The sequence below is a fragment of the Drosophila gunungcola genome (assembly GCF_025200985.1).
Source record: "Drosophila gunungcola strain Sukarami chromosome 2R unlocalized genomic scaffold, Dgunungcola_SK_2 000006F, whole genome shotgun sequence".
NCBI lineage: Eukaryota > Metazoa > Arthropoda > Insecta > Diptera > Drosophilidae > Drosophila > Drosophila gunungcola.
Window position 1 is genome coordinate 4,186,993 of NW_026453168.1, and position 21,938 is coordinate 4,208,930.

At 46.5% G+C, this 21,938-nt stretch overlaps 5 protein-coding genes across 8 annotated transcripts; 1 reads left to right on the forward strand and 4 right to left on the reverse strand.

The window, feature by feature from the left end:
* Positions 1-28: 28 nt before the first annotated feature.
* Positions 29-3,440, reverse strand: LOC128254687 (endoplasmic reticulum metallopeptidase 1-like). Its single transcript, XM_052983908.1, is given in 13 exon segments — positions 29-283; positions 344-564; positions 567-843; positions 902-1,045; positions 1,098-1,282; positions 1,342-1,522; positions 1,578-1,961; positions 2,026-2,180; positions 2,237-2,357; positions 2,418-2,502; positions 2,571-2,745; positions 2,799-3,309; positions 3,367-3,440. Coding segments are annotated over 13 exon segments (2,634 nt in total). The 5' UTR covers positions 3,394-3,440; the 3' UTR covers positions 29-115.
* Positions 3,441-3,686: 246 nt separating this feature from the next.
* Positions 3,687-7,828, reverse strand: LOC128254994 (endoplasmic reticulum metallopeptidase 1-like). The gene is made up of 12 exons (XM_052984392.1): positions 7,659-7,828; positions 7,082-7,601; positions 6,396-6,570; positions 6,251-6,335; positions 5,925-6,045; positions 5,710-5,864; positions 5,261-5,644; positions 5,021-5,201; positions 4,776-4,960; positions 4,580-4,723; positions 4,022-4,522; positions 3,687-3,968 (listed from the first exon to the last, which is right to left on the reverse strand). Exons 1-12 carry the CDS (start codon positions 7,677-7,679, stop codon positions 3,801-3,803), a joined length of 2,640 nt encoding a protein of 879 aa, XP_052840352.1. The 5' UTR covers positions 7,680-7,828; the 3' UTR covers positions 3,687-3,800.
* A 305-nt stretch (positions 7,829-8,133) lies between these two features.
* Positions 8,134-14,579, reverse strand: LOC128254776 (protein rotatin homolog). The gene is given in 4 exon segments (XM_052984072.1): positions 8,134-9,694; positions 9,697-10,912; positions 10,977-11,357; positions 11,359-14,579. Coding segments are annotated over 4 exon segments (5,979 nt in total). The 5' UTR covers positions 14,455-14,579; the 3' UTR covers positions 8,134-8,408.
* Positions 14,580-14,853: 274 nt separating this feature from the next.
* LOC128254745 (fatty-acid amide hydrolase 2-A) lies at positions 14,854-20,054 on the forward strand. 3 transcript variants are annotated; one of them, XM_052984018.1, is made up of 5 exons: positions 14,854-14,947; positions 17,912-18,205; positions 18,262-18,481; positions 18,544-19,118; positions 19,185-20,054. In XM_052984018.1, the coding sequence occupies exons 2-5, from the start codon at positions 18,023-18,025 to the stop codon at positions 19,794-19,796; spliced, it is 1,590 nt and encodes a 529-aa protein (XP_052839978.1). In that variant the 5' UTR covers positions 14,854-14,947; positions 17,912-18,022; the 3' UTR covers positions 19,797-20,054. The 3 variants fall into 3 exon arrangements, with proteins under 3 accessions (XP_052839978.1, XP_052839979.1, XP_052839980.1); XM_052984019.1 differs by having other exon boundaries at positions 14,922-15,061; XM_052984020.1 differs by lacking the exon at positions 14,854-14,947 and adding an exon at positions 14,978-15,000.
* Positions 20,055-20,136: 82 nt separating this feature from the next.
* Positions 20,137-21,920, reverse strand: LOC128254746 (sentrin-specific protease 8). 2 transcript variants are annotated; one of them, XM_052984022.1, is made up of 2 exons: positions 21,697-21,920; positions 20,137-21,192 (listed from the first exon to the last, which is right to left on the reverse strand). In XM_052984022.1, exon 2 carries the CDS (start codon positions 21,114-21,116, stop codon positions 20,469-20,471), a length of 648 nt encoding a protein of 215 aa, XP_052839982.1. In that variant the 5' UTR covers positions 21,117-21,192; positions 21,697-21,920; the 3' UTR covers positions 20,137-20,468. The 2 variants fall into 2 exon arrangements, with proteins under 2 accessions (XP_052839982.1, XP_052839981.1); XM_052984021.1 differs by lacking the exon at positions 21,697-21,920 and adding an exon at positions 21,284-21,431.
* Between the last annotated feature and the right edge of the window lie 18 nt (positions 21,921-21,938).

The window sequence follows — 21,938 nt, forward strand, 5'->3', positions numbered from 1 at the left end:
TGATGTGGGTATCGAGAGATTAGTTTATTTTTCTTTCCTATCGATTGCACTATCGCCGCACTTGGAATGTCCCGAAATATAATGAATGCAAAACTTAGCTAACGGAATAAGGGTCTTAAAAGATATACCGCTTAAACAGAGCCGGCCATTCCATAGTGTAAACAAAGTCCGGTAGATCCGCTATGAACTGTAGGGTAGTTGCATCCCTCTCAAAATCCTGGCTTACATAATGCCCCACAACTCCCAGCTCAAACATGGGTCCATTTAAATCTCCATCAGCCTTCTGAAAGATAAATAATAATCAGTATAGTTTTTCAAGGAATAAGGTCAAACTGTGACCTACTGCGAAATCAATGTGAAATTTAAATGGGGTCTTATCCAGGCCATAGGAGAAGTATATTTGATAGGGCGCCGAGTATTTTTCAGGTTTGTCCAGCATTGTCTTTAGAAAGACCAATCCTCCACTGCTACTTCCATCCAGCGGTCGTATATACAGACCCATGTGCGGAGGGCCAGCAAGTTCGAATTCGAACCTCTTGGATTTTCCCGATTCCAAGAGGATGAGTTTAAGAGGCTCAATTCCAATGTTCCGGGTATGTCCACTTCCGTTCCGCGAGGCAGCCAAGCAGCACTAGAGAGCCCCCTACACCAGCTACTCCAGAAACATGGAATCCCGCACATCACGTACTCATCGCAAGGTGTATCTATGGAGGTAAGTCCAGTCAAGTTTACGGCGTAATCCTTAAGTGGACGAAGGGCTCGTCTATCCTGATAGTCAAAATAGTACCCCGAGTCATCAACGCTTAGAGAACCATCGTACTCGTAGAACATTCGACGGGTTTGCTTTAAATAAACACAATATTATTATCACTTTACAGTAAGGTATGACGTATTTACTTACTAGAAAATTCACACGCATCACACTGGTCTTGGGACGATAGGGAAATCCCACTTCCGAAACAGAGATCATGCTGAATATAAAGGTTACCACACCGAGACCAATCAATAAAATGGTGGACCAACGGAACATGTTGATCAAAGGAACCTATTAAAAAGGCTTAACTAGATAATGTTTACAAGGTCTGGCTGAATGTTACCACAAAACCAAGGGCGAAAAAGGTTCCCAAAGCGCATATCAGGGCTATCAGCATGTCGGGATTAACAGAGTCTCGATTTCTTCCCATCGCTGGGAAGAAAATCACAAGGAATATGTAGAAAAGATAGGAGAAGTACAAGTACTGGAAAAGCTGAATAAGCTGCACTGTCAATACCCAGTAGTATCCTGGAAATATAACATATTAAGTACAACATAAAAATAATCGTTTGCTTTTGATTACATACCACGATCATGTAAGGTAGTTATAAGGTTAATCATCAGAGAGCCGACATAGAGACTCAACGATATCATACACATATAGGAAAGTCGAAGACCAATGGCTGTCATAAAAATGGTTAGGAACGCTAGGACCACACAATGAACGTGCAAACCGATGTAGATCTGGTTCGAGTGGCTTAACTTTTCCTAGAGATAGTTTTAAATTGAGAAATTGTATTCAATTTGTTTAACCCACGCTTACATTTGGCTTGAATCTGTAATAAAGTGTCGAGGGCAGCACCATTCCAATAATTGCCGGACAGATGTAGAGACCAATCACCAACCAGTTGTTACTGTAATAGGTCAAAGTTCGATCGCTGATGTCGTATAGTGCAGCCATTATCAGAGGCAAACTAAAGCATAGAAGACACCCCAGAAGATGCAGGCCCAAAATTACGACAAACACAATGGATATCCTTCCCAGGGAAATCTCGGACACACAAGCCATTCGCCACAGGGAAAAGCCAACGAGAAGAACACTTAGTACTGCCAAGCAATAGTTTAAGATTACTCCAGTCTTCTCCGTGTAAGTCACAAAGAAAAGTCCCAGAAAATCAAAAAAGACAGCGTGTCCTGCACTATGTTCCTGCAATATTATACAAAGCATAAATATATCAATAATTAAATTAAATTAAATATTGTCTACCCACCTTAGTATTATGTAATTCACTGGCATTGGCAAAAGCTCGAAGCAGTGAAAGGACATTTTCTCCTGTGCTCTGAACCGAACGACCTGGCACAACATCAAAACTATCGAACTTTGTATGATAAACGTATCCATTGCTGAATTGAGCGATGTCGAGACCTTAAAAAAATAATAGACATAAGTTCGTAACCTCACATTGTTACCTAAAATTGTACCCGGAATATTCCCATAATCTCGAAAGATGCGAAAATCTGTATCGGAGGGCAGTATTCCAAACTGAAAGATCTCTTCCGCCAATGTTGAGGCAAATGGATGCTTCGAATACTGTTTGTAGTACTAAATATTTAAGATATGAGTATAAGTTTTATCTTTTTACTATTTATTATACTATTATACCTTTACTAACCAGGGATTATTTGGACCACTCTGAAATAAGATATCTCGACCACCGCTGCCGCCCACTTCCAAGTTGATGACTGCCCTGGGAAAAAATAAATAATATATAAATTAATAAATAAATTTTGAAAATAAATAGGATCATAGACTTACTTGCAGTTTGCCGCCCATTTATGCTGGGTAATAAAGCCGTGGGAAGCCTGCAGGGGATTCTCCTCCGCTCCATTAAACAAAAAGACTATGGGATGTTCGAATTTGTCTTCGGAAATTGCCATTTGACGTAGAACCTCTAACATTACTACAACCATGGTGCCGTCATCGCCAGCTCCTATTATAAGGGATTAATTTCTGGACATCTTAACTCGATTTTAAACTATTTACCTGGACTTCCTGGCTTCGAGTCGAAATGGCTATTGATCAGCAGATAAGAGGTGCTATTGGAGCTTTTAGTGCTCAGCCTTGCAACCACATTCTGGATGCCCTGATATATGCTGGTCATGGTTCCCACCACATAGGAACCCGATGGCTGCTGGACATCCAAGTCCAAGTCAAAGAGATCGCTGCGCATTTCCCCCCTAATCTTGGCCACCTCATTCAAGAGAAATGCCACGGTCGTCACTTCATTGGCTATGCTCCCAACCACTTTGGGTCCGATACGATCGAATTCGTAGAGCACTTTCTGTGCTCTCTCGGCCACAAATTGCCCGGGCTTAAGTGGCTCGTCGGCAATGGTTATGCGGTCTGGCAGCCGATAGAAAAGCGGAAGTACGATGGCGTAGAACAGCACCACCCACAGGAGGAGAAAGGAGGGGGCATGGTACCACGGTAGTCTCCTTCTCAACTGCTTCTCCTTGGACAAAACGTGGTAGAGCACAGTGTCCGAGTAGTTTGCCTGTGCAGTCACAGTGATTAATGTTCATTGATGAAGTGGTTATTAATAAGTACTCGCTTTATCGCCGTCAGCCTGCAGTTCCATATTTCCAATACGATTCTCCGGAGAGAGCCAACCTTTCTGATGCCCAACAGTCTCGCTACTGAATGTTTGTGGTCCGATTGCCTCGGATTCGAGCGGCACTCTTCAGCATATAAAGATTGGAAGGCGTTGGCAGCAACAAAGTACATGGAAGACCAATCATTCTATGAAAGCTCCGATTTAGATTTCTAGTTTAATACCATTGGCAGGTCAGTTCGCATCTATCCACTCAAATCTTATCGGCCAATCTGCACACGCGAGTGTACTAATTACTTCATATGGCAACAACGAAAATGTCCATTACTCAAAGCAGTGCGTTTAATATCAATCTTAATGTAACGTTTTATGACTAACAGAGGCTTTGTTTGCTGCAAACAAAAATAAGCGATAACTATCTTAACTACGCCAATTTAAAATATATAACGCTCATATAACGTCGGCCATTCCATAACGTGAGCAAAGTCAGGGAAATCGGATATAAACTTCAAGCCAGCAGCGTCACGTTCGTAGTCATAGCTCACAAAACTGGCGGAAAATCCCAGCTGGCAAGTTGGAGTGCTGAAGTCTCCCGAGGTTTTCTAAAAACAAAGATATTATAGCAAGAAATAGGGCAACTATTCACATGACTCACCGCAAAGTCAATGTGAAACTTCAAGGGAGAATTATCCTTTCCGTAGGCAAAGAATATTTGATATGGCGCTGAGTACTTGTCGGGCTCATCCAGCATATTTCGAATAAAGGACCAATCGTCCACCTCAACCCCTTCCAGAGGTTGAATGTATAGGCTCATGTGTGGTGGGCCAGAGATTTCGAATTCGAAGCGAGCCACTTTTCCAGAGTCCAAGACTGATTTGCTCAGGAGCTTTAGAGACGTTGCCCCGGGAATGGCCACCTCCTGCTCCCGCGGCAGCCAATGACTTTTGGTGCGGGTCTTACACCAACGGTGATTGAAGCAGGGAACACCACACATCAGGTACTTATCGCAATCGGCGGATGTGCTAACCATCCCAGTTAGATTCACAGCAGTATCCTCCAGGGGATAATAGAGACGACGATCCTGGAAGTCAAAGTAGTAGCCAGAATCGCTGAGACTGACAGAGCCATCGTACTCATAGAAAATGCGACGCACATGCTAAGAGATCAGGTGTGTTATTAGGATTTGAGCCATGCTCAGAATAGATGGACCTACCAGGAAGTGAATCCTCATTACGCTGGTTTCGGCGCGATACGGAAAGCCCACATCGGAAACCGCAATCATGCTGAATATAAAGGTGACCACCCCCAAACCGAGCAAAGCTAACTTTGGCCAGCGGAACATGTTGATCAGGGGTGCCTATAGTGAACAGATATTAACTATGATCTCTTATAACTCCCCGTCGTCTTACCACAAATCCCAGGGCAAAGAAAGCGCCCATAGCGCAGATGAGGGCAACCAGGAGATCTGGATTGGTGCCATGTCCAAAGCGCCCCAACATGGGGAAGAACACCTGGAGGAATGTGTAGAAGAGGTAGCAGAAGTACAGGAACGGCATCACTTGCAGCATTTGCACGATCAACACCCAGAAGTATCCTACAAACATGTAGACATTTTTTTAGAGTGGTAAACTTTAATTTTGTGAAAATTACTTACCACGATCATGGAGAGTAGTTAACAGATTAATCAACAGAGCTCCCGCATAAAAAAGCAACGACACCATACAGAGATAAGGAGTTCTCAGACTAATAGCAGTTAAAATAATGGCTAATAGGGCCAATAGCACACAGTGCGCATGCAGACTCATATGTATGTGATTGGGATGGCTAATTTTGTCCTAGAAAGCAAACACTTACACTAACTGAAGCCTCTGCAATCAGCTAAATTGTAACTTACGTTCGTCTTCAGGGTATAGTAGAGGGTCAAGGGCAGAACCTGTCCAATAATTGCCGGAACGATGAAAAGACCAATCACCAGCCAGTTGTTACTAAAGTACGTCATCGAACGATCGCCGGCATCGAAAAGCACTGCCATTAGCATAGGCAATCCCAGACTGAGGACCATTCCCAGCACATGTAGTCCGAGGATTATGGCAAACCAAATGGATATCTGGCACACCGAGGCATCCGATTCACGGGCCATTCTCAGCAAAGAGCAGCCCACCAGAACCAGACTGATCACGGCAATGCAACAGTTTAGGATTACGCCAGTGGTCTGGGTGTAGTAGACAAAAAACAAGCCCAAATAGTCAAAGAAGACAGCATGCCCTTCGCTGTGATTCTGTAATGAAATATTAGGCAACACCATTATTGATTAATTATTGTCCAATAATATAAGTGACTCACCTCTGGATTGTACAATTCACTGGCATTTGCAAAACCTCGCACCAGCGATAAAGCATTTTCTCCCGAATTTTGAAGGGAATCCAAGGGCACCGCCTGAACATTATCAAAAATTGTGTGATACACATAGCCATTGCTGATTTGAGCCATATCGAGACCTTTACAAAAAAGTCGTTTCACTACATCAACTAAAGGCAAACGAAGGGTAGCAAACTCACCTGGCAGGTCTCCATAATCCCGGAAGATACGGAAATCCGTATCGGAGGGCAAAATGCCAGACTGAAAGATCTCCTCGGCCATTGTGGTGGCAAACGGATGTTTCGCATTTTGATAGTAGTACTATGAAGAGAAAATAAAATTAATATGAATTTATCAAAGCGTGTCGCTTTCATCAAAAGTAAATAACATTCCCGAAATCATATTGCAGCAGTTAAACAATTCCAAATTCGATAAACAAATATAATTTATAAGGTCTATAAACTGCAAATAACCATGAATGTGGCAAACTGATTCCCGGTCACCGAGTGTGATTCGTCATAGGTACCTTTATGAGCCAGGGATTATTTGGGCCGCTCTGGAACAACAGATCACGACCTCCGCTGCCGGCCACCTCCAGATTTACTAGCGCCCTAAAAAAATGATTAAAATTGTTAAAATTGTGCTAAACTATAAGGGATAACCCCACTCACTTGCAATTTTTAGCCCATTTGTGCAGGGTGATAAAGCCATGAGACGCCTCCAAGGGATTCTCCTCGGCTCCGTTGAACAAAAACACAATGGGATGTTCGAATGGTGACCCCGATATCGCCACTTGGCGAAGGACCTCCAGCATGACCACAACCATAGTGCCATCATCACCGGAACCTTTGGAAAGTATTTAATACCAATTACTTAGATTGTGTTTTTAACTGAAAATGTTTTTTTTTAATTTTATTTAAAAATGTTTTTTAAAACTACGGACTGTCTTCAAGAGTTAGCCATGGTAATCAAACGTAAGTTTTTATGAAATTGTTTACTCTCAATGGATTAAAATTAATACAGAAAAAATTCTTACTTTACTATTACTATTACTATTTTAACTTACGAATTATTAAATTTGTTTTTTTTTTGGTTTGTCTTACTGGTTTGTTTTATTTTTTTAGCCATTGTGTAACTTAAAAATCAAAATTCTTGAAAAAAAAAATATTTATAATTCTTTACTCTTCTTATAAAGAATTTTAATTATTTTAGTTGTCAATATCGATATAGATATCGCCAAATTTAATTTTTTATATGTCAAAATAAATATTTAATGCTTAAATGAAGTTAAAAAACATAGAAAACGGGAAATTCGCACTAGGGCGCATCCAATCAAAAAAAGAGGTATTTTACTTACCAGGACTGCTGGGCTTGGAATCGAAGTGGCTGTTGACCAGAAGGTAGGACGAACTATTGGAGCTCTTGGTACTTATTTTCACGACCACATTCTGAACGCCCTGGTACATGTTCACCATTTGCCAATGCATGTAGGCCCCCGAGGGCTGTTGAACATCCAACTCTAGCTCGTAGAGATCACTTCGCATTGCGGCCCGGATGTTCTCGACTTCCTCGACGAGGAAGGCCACTGTGGTCACCTCGTTGGCCACACTGCCCACCACCTTGGGTCCGATGCGGTCGTATTTGTAGAGTAGCCTTTGAGCCCGCTCCGCCACGAACTGGCCAGGTTTGGTGGACTCATGCGCTACCAGGACACTGTCCGGCAATCGATGGTAGAGGGGGAACACCACGGCGTAGAATAGAGCCACCCACAGGAGCAGAAACGATGGTGCGTAGTACCAGGGCAATCTGTAGTTCAACCGCTTTTGCTGCGACAAAACATTGATCAGAGCCACGTCCGACATGACTTCGGCAGAGCCCTGTTAAATAGTTTATTAATTAATTACTGCAAATTGATTTTGAAAATCAAATCTCACATTCTCGTCCCTTGACTTCATGTCGATGATTTCTGGTCGGTCGCGAGTGACGAACAGTTCCTTTGGCCAGTCCGGACTGAACTGAAAAAGCACTGACTTGCGGCACCCAAAGTTGAAGGTAGACGGATATTATCAGCAGTGATTCGCACTTTGAATCCCATAAAGATAAATCGCTTTATGCATGCAATATAGCGTTCGATGCTAACGAGGATATGGCAAAAGCCCGACTATTTCCCAGGGGCTTCCCTCTTTGTTTTACCTCTTTGGTATCTAAAAAGTGGAAGATTTATGGACTCCTTTATCTTTATATCACTTTAAATTGCTTCAAGATATTGTATTTCGCACGCTTGTTTACCCCGTCAATCGCCTGTCGCTCAATCGGGAAATCTTATCTTTATGTCCCCAAATGCGATATATACATCTCGTGCTACCTCAGTACCACATCTTATTGAGACCACAAACAACTAAATTCGCAATGTTTTAAGGTAGTTTAATGACACATCGATCGATTTGCAGTTGAGAAACCCGATTAGAGAGGTGTACAATGTTAATACTTAGGAAGGACATCGTGTAGACTTCGAATTCTTTAAGACTTCTTACAACAAAGGTGGGTGGTGGGTGACTCTTTACATGTTATTTTTAAAGTACATTAAAAAATACACATTATATAAAAAAAAAAACCATTTCTTTATAGCTATCCTATTTATTTGTACTTGGTCAGTTTGTGTCCATCCAATCTATTGTCTACGTCTATTGTCGCATCGACTCAGCAAGATTTTCCAGCAACTTGGCGAGATCTTTTGCATATGGAACGTCGGAGAATTTGTGCGGATTATCGGCATAAACATCTGACAAATCCACCCGGAGACCAATGAGCACTTTGTATAGCTTGGTGCCCCGCAGCATGCCCTTGTACTTGGCCCCGAATCCGAAGAGTTTCCACAGCATAAGTACGGCCAAGCAGTGCTCTGCAAACGAGTCCAAATCATTTTCACCAGCTTGTGCCTTTTTCTCCACTGGTTGGACCAAAATATCTCGCAGCAGGTTAATGAAGTCGGAGTGTTCCACCAGCTGGCTGCGGTTGCCGTTGAAGAAGGTCATGTTGCGAAGGATACGAAGGCACAGGATCCTCTTTGTGCTCAATGGCGTTGAGCGTCGAATGGTGTTGACTAGGGCATGAAGATGGCAAGCCTTGGATCCGACATCATAGCGGGAAAATACCTCCCAGAATCCCAGCCAAGCTATCAAAACGACCGGTCGCACTTTGGTGGCGTGAGCGGCCGATGGATTTTCCGGGAGGATCGTATCGAACATGTCCAGCACATGCATTTTGGACAGACTCAGCCGACCCTCGGCACAGGAGCAGCAATTTGCCATTGCCCTCAGCGCGGGCACCACACTTTGATTCGGCTCCACGTTGGGGGTCTCTTTCTTGGTCGTTTCGAAGTCAGCCACGCGAACCATCAATTGGAGCAGGGAATGCGACTGCCCGGAGGTAAGCAGCGAAGTCTGTTTGCACATCTCAAAGGAGTGCTCCGTAAGGAACATGGTCAGCGTGACGGTGATCTCTTTCAAGTGCGGCGAATGCGACAGCCAAGGCCAAATGCGGATGAGGATTCGGACAAGAGTGGCGGCCATAGCGGGCTGGGTGATCACAGCATGATGCGAACTGTGCCACTGACCCAACATGTTGATCAGCAGCAGGAGATTGCTCAGGATATCGCGCGACTTGTGGGCTCCCACTCGCTTCACATAGACGCAGGCATTGCCGATGGTGGGGTCATCCAGAAAGGTCTCCAGCAGGTGAATCACTCGATCCAGCAGCTTCATTTTCCCGGCCGCATGCACAGCCCACGGCGAGATCTTCAACAGCCCGCCGAATGTCTCACAAATCTGCACATGATTTGCTCCAGGTGCTTTGAGAAAATGGAAGGTCCTGGGCGGGTAATGGCGGTCGAAGACCGCATCCAGGCGGTGGTAAAGTAGCACCGCTGCATTGCTGGTTTTGATGCCAACCGTTGGGCTCTGTGCATCACCCCCGTGTCTGCCTGCATGAACCACGACAACAGTTGCTTTTTTATCGATTCCATTTCGACCTTGCCATTTGCCAACTCCTCCTCTTCAAACATCAAAAGGTCATCCTGTGGAAATTCATATTGTTCCAGAGCCCTTATCAAGCTATCCGTCTCCGGACCATTGTGCGCCTTGATGAACACCATGGACAGTGCCGAGAGGGTGTAGCGCTGTAAGGTAGTGTTGATGAATGACATATGCAATCCGTACAGGAAGAAATCCAGGAACAGGGCCGGCCGACTCCTTAACTGCTCGTGTAGGAAGGCACTCGCATTGGAGTCCTTGCTGAATACCAGAAACAGCTTGAACAGCTGAACCAACAGGCGTTCGGGACTTTCCAGGTTCAGCACATCGTTGGTCAGCGACAGAAAGCTGTGCAGCAGGACGGAATCGCGGCAAATGGTCCTCTGCAGGAACTCGAAGTTGTCGCGGTGGCACAAGGCGTACAACTGGCATATTTGTCCTACACACAGTTCCAGGAATGGAACCGAGGAGACTGTTGGCGGTGGCGGTGGCGATGGCGATGGCGTCTTCATCACATCACTGAGACCGCTCATGAAGCTGTGCTCGCACAGCGTGGCGCAGCACTCCGGCTTGAGGTCCACCATCTGAATGCAGATGGCCACAAAGCAGCCCACTATCTCACACGAATGCTGCTCCCCTGCCGCGTCTTTGGTAATGGAGGGAGTCACGTGCAGGACTTTCAGGGCATTGTAGGCGTCCTTCAGAAAGTCATGGTTGCGCAACAGTTCCATGCTATCCTCGGCGCCAATGGTCGGCATCAGCAGGATGAAGACGCGTCCGGCCAGCTCCCTGACCAGCATCACTTCGTGGACATCCAGGAGCGTGGTCAAGCAGCAGGCTGGCAGGCCGCCGGGAAGAAAGTCCAGGCTGGGCAGTATGCTGGCCATGCTGGCGCCACAGCTGGTTATCCAGTTGGCCATCGAAACCCATGCCAGGGCACGCACTTCGCCATCGCTGTGCCCGCACAAGCCGAGCAAATAGCGCAGCACCTTCTTCGCCACTCCGGCATCGTTTGTGGAATTGGTCTTGGCTGAAAGCCGGGATTTGTGCATGTGTAACTGGCAGATGATGTGCAGGCAATCCCGCTGCCACTGCGATCCGGTCTGCGTCGAGGTCCTCAAGTCACTGGACAGCTGTATAAAGTGCTGGCAATATTGCTGCGGTCAAAGATTAAGGTAAATACTAAACAACTAATTTCAATCAACAATATCCAGTACTCACCATCATCTGAACAGCGCTGAGGCTTAGCTGCCGCTCGCTCAAGCGCCGCAGGATGCTGAGCAGGCAGCGCACGTGCTGCAGCTGGCGCAGCTCGAAGTGCGTCTTGGCCAACACGCTCAGCTGCATGAAGAGCTTGCCATGCCAGTTCATCTTGACCCCATGGCACTCGGCGGTCAAGAGTTGCACCAGGCACTGGCTAATCAGGTGCAGAGTTTCCAGCGGAATGAGGCGATCGTGCAACTGCAGATGGAAGCTGTGATGGTGATCCGTCTCGAGGGCCTTGTTCAGTCCACTCATCACCTGGGGCTGGCGGAGGCGCAGACAGTTGAGGCACAGTTCCAGCAAGTACTTGTAGAGCTCACGATCCGCATCGTTGCCCGGGCGCCAGGCGGATGTACTTGTGGACTAGCTTCCACAAACGCTCGCCTATCTTCTGCGGAATGGTGCTGCGCATGAGCATGAGGAACAGCTGAATGAAGGTCACGATTTGTTGCAGATCCTCGTGGCTGCTGCAGTTACCGGCCGCAGTGAGCTGGCGACCTAGTTGCAAGTCCAAGTCGGAGGCCTGCACCAAAGCCAAATCGTGAACGTTTATCTTGAGGCAGTCCCTGATGTCCAGATCCCGCACAGCCTCCAATGTGATGCTCGCCGGACTCTGGCAAATGCGATGGGCCATGTACAATCGCCAATGCTGGGCAGATCTGGCCTTGTCTCCTCCGAAATGAGTGTTCTGTAGGTGTTCCTGCATCGCGATTCCCTCCGTCGCAACAGTGGCTGGGGGTGAGTCATCCACTTCGTATGTGACGGGCAGAATCATGGGACGTAGTTCTACGTCCAGCACTATCTGGTCCTCTTGGGAGTTGATGTGATTGTGGAACAGCATCTGAAACAGGCAGATGCTGACGTCCTGGCGCAACTGCGTCTCATGGGGCAGCATGAACAAGGCGCGCAGCAGACACACATACACCTCGAAGGTGTTCGCGACCTCCTGACGGAATCCAGCATCGTGCAGCAGCAGCTTCATCAGGATACTCACGGCGGGCAGCAGAACATCTGCCGGATCGTTGGCACTCTCCTTCTTCAGGGCATTGTGCAGCGTCTCCAGAACCAGTCGGTATCCATCCTCCTTAGTGGCGAAGTCATCGCAAGCCTTCCAATTTTGCAGCAACACATTTAACTGGGTCATCGTGGACTTCCTGATGGAGGGCCTCAGGTCCTTGGTCTGCAGCAATCGGATGAGGGCATCCAAGCTGCGCTTTCCTTGGAACGGCTCATCGGTGTGGTCATCAAAGATGCTGTTGTAGTTGACTGGCGGTTGGATCAAGCAGAAATCGTTCGCAAGCATCTCAATCGGAACCTGGTTCATGGTTGGCTTGTATTTCTTCGTGTAGTCCTGACATTGCAACACGAATGCGATCCTGGTAGCGGCATCGCTTCTCAACTGGGAGTCCGGATGGAACATGTAGTAAACGTAGCCACGCAGCATCAGTGTCGGATCCAGGGGGCTGGTGTCCGGCTCGAACAGCTCCCAGATCAGCTTGTGCAACTGCTTGTACGAAATCGACTTGCAGATCAGCAGGGGCAGCACGGGCATAACCAGCTGGAACACTGTGCCGAAGTCTGCCGCATTGAGCAGGCAGCTCAGCTTGAGCAGCATTATGGGATAGTCGATGCACCACTGCCGCACCTGTTCCGGAGCATCAGCCTCCATACTCTGCAGGATCAGGCCCTGCAGTATCTGGGTGTTCAGTGGCAGTCCGAGGATGTGCTGGCGCACCAGCTCCAAGTTGCTGCAGCCCGTCATGTAGACCGTCTTGTTCATGAAAGCATGGAAATGCGACACCACGGGTCGCGGCATCAGGCGATAAACGAAGCCACGGAGATGTGGGTCCGGCAAATGCATCAGTATAAAAATCAACTTCTCCGCATCCTCTCTCAACTTCGGATCGCCCGCGTAGAGGGGTGTGCACTCCACGACGGCGTCGAAGAGCTGCTTCACCAGCGTCTCACTGCCCAGTTGATCGACCACCAGGCACACCTGCCCGTGCATTTGGATCAGCTGCATCGCACCCATTCTGGTCTTCGGCTGGAACTGGTTGAGGGCCAGGCTGTAGCACCGCTTTAGCTTGATCAAGTGCTGCTCCTCCAACGAGGACTCCGCGGACAGGACGCGGGTGAGATTTTTCAGTGACTTCACGCGATCGGGCAGGCAAGATAGGTAGGGGCTGTCCAAAATGATGCGCTTGACGAGGGACTTGTCGAGCGTCCGGTCCATCTGCTTGTCGAAGGTTAGATTCAAGGTCACCGTGTCCTTTAGCAGGCCGTGGAGGATCATCGCCTGCAGGCGGGGAACCACCATTGCGTCCACAAGCTTGTCCAGGTCACTGCCCTCCAGACTGTTGTAGTAGGTGACCAGCTTCTTCCCTATGTTTGAGAAGCGTGAAGTGCCCAAGGTTGAGACTCGGGAGCCAAGATCCTCATAGGTGCGGACGCACTCCATGCTCAGCTCTAGGATGTGCCAGTTGTCATTGGTAGAGTGGAACAGCAGCGGGGAGATCAGCTTGGCGCAGTTGGCCAGCAGCACGCCCAAGGCGCTGTACACCTTCAGCTGCTGGGGCCGCGTGCCCGGTGGATCCAGGCTGGCCGCATAGCTTAGGGTATTGTGTTGCAGCTGGATACGACGCTGTAGCTGCTTCAAGCATTCGATAAGTGCCCGGTTGACGTACAACAGGCTGCCATCATTCCGATTTTGCAGCTGCACAAGGTGCAGGAATATGTACGGCGACTGTAGGAAGTACTCGGCCGGATAGTCGCCCATCCGGATGGTCAGATGCGTTAGCTGCACTTGTAGCTCCAGAACACTCATGGCCCCATCGCGCGGCATATCGATCATGCTCGTCATGCTGACCACATCGTCCAGGCACGGACGCGTCCAAGCGGCCTCGAAGTCCTCCGGCTTGAGATCGGTCAGCAACTGGTCGATGCCGCTCGCCACGGATTCGGTTACCTGGCTCTGGCTCTGGCTGGTCAGGTTGATCGAACTGAGGCTGGAGGTGGATGCAGTAGCCAGGTCCATTTTGTACTTCTGGAGCAGCAGCAGCTGCAGGTCGTCCAGGAGTTCGGTGACCCGCCTGGAGTCCAAGTCGCGAAGCACGCGACGCACCTTCTCCAGCTCCGTCTTCAGTCGCGCGTAGGGAATCTTGCGGACCACTGTCTCGCCGTACTCCGAGCGCAGCAGCTCCAGGATTATGGCCAGCACCCGGTCGGCGGCCAGTGGAGGAGTGTGCCCGAACCAGCGGATGAGCTGCTTGAGCAGCAGCACCGGCTTGAACTGGATGTGCTCGTCCAACTGCAGGCACCGGATGAACCGCGTCTCAACCTGCTCGAGCGCGCGCAAGCGGATCTCCTCCGATTCGCTGGTCAGCTTGGCCAGCTGCGGATCCGCCAGCTGCAGCGCCAGACTCTCTTTCACGCTCATTTCTATAGCCTAATATTACCCTAATTTCACCTCGTGTTCAGTTCCTTTTCCGGCTGCAAAAGTTCCAGGATGACATTTTTGAAAGCGTCAACTCGAATTAAGCCAGCGTTGCCAGACTTTGCCAGCTTTGTATTTCTTGAAAAGGGGCTAAATAATCCGGACAGTATCTGGTATTCTGGTAGTCTCCGGCTTCAATAAGATTTGAAAATAGATTTATAATTAGTTTTTCACATTTAAATATTATAATAGTTGTCTAAAGAAATATTGTTAATAAAAATTTAATATTTTATTTAATGCTTATTGCAGGAAATAAAGTCACTATGAAAATTTTCTTTTTCCTAAGAATTACTCTATTTTTTGTATAAAATACCCACATTTAGTTTTGGTATATATCCAGCAGCCCCCTGGTTTTTCGATGCACTCCAACCACGGTCACACTGAAACTTTATGTTTTAAAAAAATCGCCCATCTGATCGGACTTACTTTGTAGCGGGTAAATAATTGTGTTTGTTTGGAATTGCTGCGAAGTACTAGACTGCTCTGTGTGTGTGTATATCTGTTTATCTCCGATTTCATGCCATTTCGCGGACTTTGCAGTGTATAAAGTGTAATTATGTGATTGCAAATACACCCACACGCACAATAACCGCTAATCTGTTGCCAACCGGTTTTTTTGTAAATGTAAACTTGAACAGAGTGTCATTTACGCATTGTCCTTATTCTATTTATTGTGCTTTTTTAATTCAAATCTGGTTTCATTGTTATGGCATCTTGTGACGTCAGAAGACGGCGTGTGTTTGTTTTTATTATTACTATGTTTTCTTGCGCGCCATTAAGTCAACAAACATGTTTACATACATATATGGTACATAAGTATGTATGGAGCCAAATGACACTTGATGAATTTGTAAACCAAACAAAGCATATGCTGGAAATGGAAATGGTGACATGATGTCACTTTGGAACACGACCGGGGTACTTCCCTGCCCCTCGCACTCCCCCACCCCCTACTCTTATTCGCCGGTCGTGGCCTTTGCTTTTCCACCTTTTACGTACTCACACATACATATGTATATAATATATATCACACCCTCCATTTGGAAATCAATAGCCCTCCCTCTATTTCCTAATTACAAATGGCATGCAATTAAGAGATAGTGTTCTCCCCTCTCTAGTTTCCAATTGGAAGCAACAGGTCTCCTACAATCGTAAATTACAATTGAATATTTGGCGACTAAGCGACATGTATTTATGGCTAATCTTATCGGACTGGCCACTTAAATCCTCGATTACGACGCGATTATAGTTTCGCATCACTGCCCATTGACCTTTGACCAAATCAATTGCTTAGCGATTCAAATAAAAAATAGATTTATAATGCGCCAAGGAAATATTCTCTAGCTGTTTAATAACTACATCCAATCAATTTTGAATTAGCGAAAATAAAATCATTTCGGTTTAAGAGCTTTATCTTGCTATCTAAACATAGTCGTTTTATAGAATATTTACGTTTTGAAAACTTCGGCTCTCCTTTTGTATTTTCATTTAAACGTTAACTATAAACAAACATTTAAAAAATTATCTACATAACAAAACGTTAATGATTTAATATGCTTTATTATAAAAGTAAACAAATGATTTAAAATGTGTGAATAATTGAAGAAAATCACACAAAATTTTCGTCGACGGACTTAAAACACGTTTTGACTTGTTTTATCACATATGTAGTTAAAATAGGAAATACAAAAGGAGAAAACATTTTTAATTATTTCAATTTTGCATAAACTTGATTTGATCTTTAAAAAATGTTTTGGGTAGACTGTTTTGAACTCAACACAGCGGACTCTACATATATTTTTCCAAGGTTAAAGTGGCGTTACTCCCAAAGTGTTCCCGTAGACAAAGTCAGGGACTGACAAATTGTCACCTCACCCTGTGCAATTCACCGCCCTCTCGCAATTTACATGTGCGAAATTGATTATAATGCACTCTTTGCATTCGAACGTCTGGCAATTCAATTAGCAGGCTGGGCAAACTGCGATATGTTGGCAGGGGCTTTCAATAAAATAATCAAATTCAGGCAACATGTTGCGATAAGCACGAAGTGATAAGCAATGGGAACTTTGAATTGCCACTAATCACACAAAGAGCACCATTTGGATTGTACAATAACAGTTTAACTATCGTTTTTTTTTTTATTTTATCGCCAACGCCTGACGTAAACAAACGGCTGCGACCTATGACTCACTTTACCTATCAGTTCTCGGTTTTGTTTCACTCAGAATAACTAGGAGTTCTAATGTGGGTAATAGTTAATGGCCTTGCTGTTGCATGTTCATGGGGATCCACATTTGGGCTATATACCCTCCACGGTCCGCTGAACCCTCTTTGTGCCATTATCTTCTCATATTTAAGCAGTGAATTAGCTGTCTGAGCCACACTCATGATAAGATAATATAGGAAATCATGATTCTGGGTAAATATCTGGCCCTAGAACCTTAAATTGCCTCGATTTTGACTCGATATTCACCCCAAAAACCCCTGGGTTCGTATCTTTCTGATTCAAAAGTTTCCGTTGTTGTTTTCTGTAAATAGCGAAATGTTTACGACTCAAACAGTAAAGTCGTTTGTTTAAACAACCTTTTTTGAAGAGCGAGCCAGTAAGTTTGCATTAGCTTTTCTTTGTCATGGAGAGAAACACGTTTCCCTCTTTTCCACTTTTAGAACACTTTTGAGTTCATTTGTTTATACGTAAAACACTTAAGCAATTATCTGTGAGAACAAATGTGGTTTTTTACTCACGAATACATTGTACATGCATTTTGGAAAGCCATTTCTCTTCTACGATATTTCCACATTTTTTCCGAGTTTATGGCCCATCTATGAGTCAGTCACAGGTGTGGGTTTTTCCTATCTGGGACACCCCAATTAAGTGGCGGGGCTATTAAATTATGAGTTTCGGCACAGACATTAGTAAATCATTGCCCATATTTCAAATAAATGACACGCTACCTGGGATAAACTGATATACTGAAATGATAAAGTATAATTATAAATCCGAAAAACAAATTTTCTTTCTTATTTAGAGTATTCAAAATTTCATATGGAGAATTTTTTGGAATTTTTGCTCAGGCTGCGCAATTTTGTTTTAAGGAACCATTATATTCATAAAAGAAATTCGCAAATTTATTGACCATAAATCCATGAAAGTTTCAGATTTTTGAAGGCCATTTTAAATACCTAATTTGACCTATATATATTGTTCTATCCAGTTGGAAAATTGCATATTTTGTTCCTTTTTCGAGACAACCATGCAGCCTTACATATATTTTCATCAGCACGATGATAAACCGGTTAAAAATTGCAGCCACAACGCATATTGTTTATGACTCCCCTTTGTTCAAAAGTAAATGGATAAATAGGTTTACACATTTTTGCACTCTTAACAATTTTCCAGAGCAATCACACATGGGCCAGAGCAGCGAGATCGAGCACAAACACCTACAATTCCGATTCTGATTCCAAGTGGTTGCGATACTTCAGCCGCACATTCTCTTAACCCGACGAAATGGCACAGAGCGTTCCATTGGCTCGGGCCATTGGTGGCTACATCTTTGGTCTCCTGCAGGCATGCATTCGTTTTGTTTTCCGGCTGATCTATGGCCCCAAAGGTGAGACTGTTCCCCCGATCACGGACCCCATTCTCTTGGAGTCGGCCACATCGCTGGCCAGGAAGATCCGCAACCAGGAGGTGAGTGCATAGAGTATGTCCCCTTATAGTGTACCTAAAATATTCCACTATTTCAGCTAAGCAGCGTCCAGGTCCTGGAGTCCTTCATACGACGCGTCAAGGAGGTGAACCCCATTCTAAACTGTGTGGTGGACGAGCGGTACGATCAAGCGCTTAAGGAAGCGGCTGAAGCGGATGCCTTGATCAAGTCCGGTCAGTACAGCGTAGAGGAGCTGGCCAAACAGAAACCCTTCCTGGGAGTGCCTATCACCACCAAGGATTGCATATCCGTCAAGGGTGCGTTTTTCTCTTTGGCTTCTTGAAGTGGTGCTAATGCCAAGATCCACCCTTTTCCTTAGGCATGCTCCACACCGCTGGACTGTACGAACGTCGGGATGTGCGCGGTGCGCAGGATGCGGATGCCATGGCGCTGATGCGCAAGGCTGGAGCCATTCCCTTCGCCCTCACGAATGTTTCCGAGGTGTGCATGTGGTGGGAGAGCAACAACACGGTGCACGGAAGGACTAGGAACGCCTACGACACCAATCGCATTGTGGGCGGATCCAGCGGCGGCGAAGGCTGCATCCAGTCGGCGGCTGCCTCCGCCTTTGGCTTGGGCTCGGACATTGGCGGCTCCATTCGCATGCCTGCATTTTTCAATGGCATCTTCGGGCACAAGCCCAGCAAGCTGGTGGTGTCCAATGTGGGTCAGTTCCCGGCTCCCTTCAGTGCGGAGCAAAACACATTCCTGGGCCTGGGACCCATGTCACGATTTGCCGAGGATTTGCGACCCATGCTGAGGATTATGGCGGGCGAGAAGGCTGCCCTGCTCAAACTGGACGAGGATGTGGACATGACAAAAATGAAGTTCTTCTACCAGGAGTCTGATGGCGGTGGCCGTATGATCTCCGCCGTTGATCCTGACCTGAGACAGGTAAAGCAAGCTAGCTATTATTTGCCTTATTGAATATTTATATGCATAATCTGCTATGCTATTTAGGCCATGACCAAGGTGGTGCACCATCTGAGCGAGAAGTTCGGCAATGAGAAGGTGGAGCGTATCCAGCTGCCGCAGTTTCGCCAGTCGGCTGCCATCTGGTTCGCCAATATGCGCGACGACAGCGGCCATGGATTCGCCTACCAGCTGGGCAACCTGGAGCACGATATCAACACGTACCTGGAGCTGTTCAAGTGGCTGTTTGGCGCCTCCAAGCACACGTTCATTGGCCTGTCGACGGCCATCATGGATAGTGCCCAGTGCAAGCACGGGTCGCCCAAGTACGACCACCTGGTGCGAAAGCGGAATGAGCTGAGGGCGGAGCTGCAGCGCCTGCTGGGCGATAACGGAGTACTGATCTACCCCACGCACCCGACGGTCGCTCCCTATCACAACGAACCGATCACGCGACCCATCAACTTTGCCTACACGGGCATTGTCAATGTGCTGGGCTTCCCGGCCACCGCTGTGCCATTGGGCAAACTGGGGAGCGAGGGCCTGCCGCTGGGCGTCCAGATCATCGCCAACTTCAACCAGGATCGGCTGTGTTTGGCGGTGGCCGAGGAACTGGAGCGAGCCTTCGGCGGCTGGGCCAAGCCCGAAGTGCGCCTGTAGGACTGTAGTCTCAACTATTTGCATACCTGCGACTATGCAGCTTAGCTAGATGTTAGATAGTAGTGGTCAGGCTATCCTCCTGAACTCGAACCATCACCCACCCACACAAGCGTTCGCCTGGTGATAAAAGGTTTTCCTTGCAATGTCACTTTTCGATGTGATTTTATCTATTTTGTATGTGTTTTTAATCGTAAACTAATCAATGATTCATGCGAATCCGTTCCCGTTTGGCATTTATAATAAATAATTGCAACCTAAGACGCGGTCTTTTTTGTGAAATTCAAGCCGGACCGCGACAGGCGCCTCTTGGCCAAACAATAAGGGCAATAAGAGTGCTGAATTCGAGTCCGACGCACTTGGCGTGTAAACAATCTTTATTTGAAAGATCATACTTAAAGATACATGCCGACGCACCACCTCCATTGGCGGGTTTGTATTGTTTTTTTTTGTTTTTTTTTTTTTTTTGCTTTTCAGTGCCTGGCACTGCTTTTCAAATAAACATTCTTATTCGGCAAGGGGACCTAAACAAATTAAAATTAGCAATATCAAGGATATCTTATTCACATGTGGCTCCTCTACATTACATTCGTAATTTGGTCACTTAAAACTACTTGCTATCGGTGATGGGAGTCCGAGAGTCCAGGAACAGAAACCCGGGGATCCCCGCAAGCTCTAACCCTTGCCGCCCAGCGAAAGGATCAGCTTGAGCAGCTCAGTGCGCTTGGCCTTGACGGTGTCGATGTGCAGAGAGGGCAGGCCGTCGATCACCTCGTACCTGTTCAGGTAGTCGGCTATGTGGTCGGTCATGCAGATGACGTGGATGCCGCAGTCGTAGCCATTGGCCTGCTGGAGGCAGCGCATGGGCCGGAACTTGGCCAGACGAACGCCCAGCAGCTCCTTGATCTTGTTCATCAGCACCATGGAGTTGCCGGTGTTGTTGTTCCCGTACGAATCGAAGTGATAGAAGGTCTTCTCCGGCCGCGAGAAGACCAGCAGTGACCAGTGGGTGCCGCCGGCATCGGTGCTCTCGTTGTCATTCAGGGCGAAGAAGATGAAGGGCTTGCCAGTGGCCTGGTTCTGGTCGAGGAGCTGCTCCAGCTCCTGGTTGTCCATGTACTTCATGCACTGCGTCACCTCCGGGGCAATGAAGTGCAGGTCCGCGTTCGTCTTGTACTTCATGTGCGACAGGTACTCGTAGTAGAAGCTCAGGATCTGGTCGTTCAGCCAGTGGGGTCCATGGAGCAACTGGACGTCGGACATTCGCAGGCAGGAGTCGTGGAAGGTCAGCGAGATGGGGTCCGCCTTGGAGTTGCTGCCCATCTTGGCGTGGTAATTGTTGTTAGCTCTGGGGCGCCGAGAATTTGGATTTTGGATCTGATTCTGGCGTGTGTGTTGCCTGTGGGAATAAATAAATATAGAATAAATTTAATTGATTCATGTAAATAATTGTATCTAGATTTGGGTTTTTTCAGACCGCCGACTGTCACCTTAGAATTTTTCTATCTTGGGGCAGCATTTTCTCGACTGTTCTGCGCAAAAACTCCGCTTAAATAAAATATTTTTCCCCAGAAATATTTCGGACACAACTCTAGCTTTTCAAAGTCAACGCACGAATGACATTTTCTTGGTTTCCCCTTTTGCTTTCCCTTTCGTTTGCCGGCCGGCAAGTTGAGTTTCACAGCTGTCAACAATCGGTCATGCAACGCGCTTGACCAGTGCAACATTAAAATAAAACAAAATTCACTTTCAGCTTAAATAAACAATAACAAACTTGAATTTCAAGAGAACGCTTTTGTTGTTTTGTGTGGCGGTGAAAGTGCGTAGCAAAACAAAACGAAGAAGAGGGGCGGTGGGTGGTGGTAACGAGGGCGGGAGCGGGGGAGGCACCCAATTCACTCACCACGCAAAATGGCTTCTCCTCGATTTCGTGACCTCGCAATTTGTCCTTGCTTTGGACACTCCTCGCGTATTTTCATTTATTTGGCTGTTAAATGGCAAATAACTTGAATATGTCAACAGTTTTTTTTAGTTCTTATCAAATTACACAACACTCAGAAATGTTTTTTTTCGCGCAAAATATTATAATCGTTCTGTCTTCTTTGATTCTCATTTTCACAGCGAGGCTGCCAGACTTTTTAATGT

Coding starts and splice junctions, on each gene's coding strand:
- LOC128254994 (XM_052984392.1), bottom strand. CDS start 7,679: ATGAAGTCAAGGGACGAGAAT. Junction 6,046..6,250: donor ATAATCCCTGGCTCATAAAG/GTACCTATGACG, acceptor TTCTCTTCATAG/TACTACTATCAAAATGCGAA. Junction 5,865..5,924: donor GGATTATGGAGACCTGCCAG/GTGAGTTTGCTA, acceptor TTTTTTGTAAAG/GTCTCGATATGGCTCAAATC.
- LOC128254745 (XM_052984018.1), top strand. CDS start 18,023: ATGGCACAGAGCGTTCCATTGGCTCGGGCCATTGGTGGCTACATCTTT. Junction 18,206..18,261: donor GGAAGATCCGCAACCAGGAG/GTGAGTGCATAG, acceptor CCACTATTTCAG/CTAAGCAGCGTCCAGGTCCT. Junction 19,119..19,184: donor TTGATCCTGACCTGAGACAG/GTAAAGCAAGCT, acceptor TATGCTATTTAG/GCCATGACCAAGGTGGTGCA.
- LOC128254746 (XM_052984021.1), bottom strand. CDS start 21,312: ATGCTGCCCCAAGATAGAAAAATTCTAAG. Junction 21,193..21,283: donor CAAGATAGAAAAATTCTAAG/GTGACAGTCGGC, acceptor TTATTCCCACAG/GCAACACACACGCCAGAATC.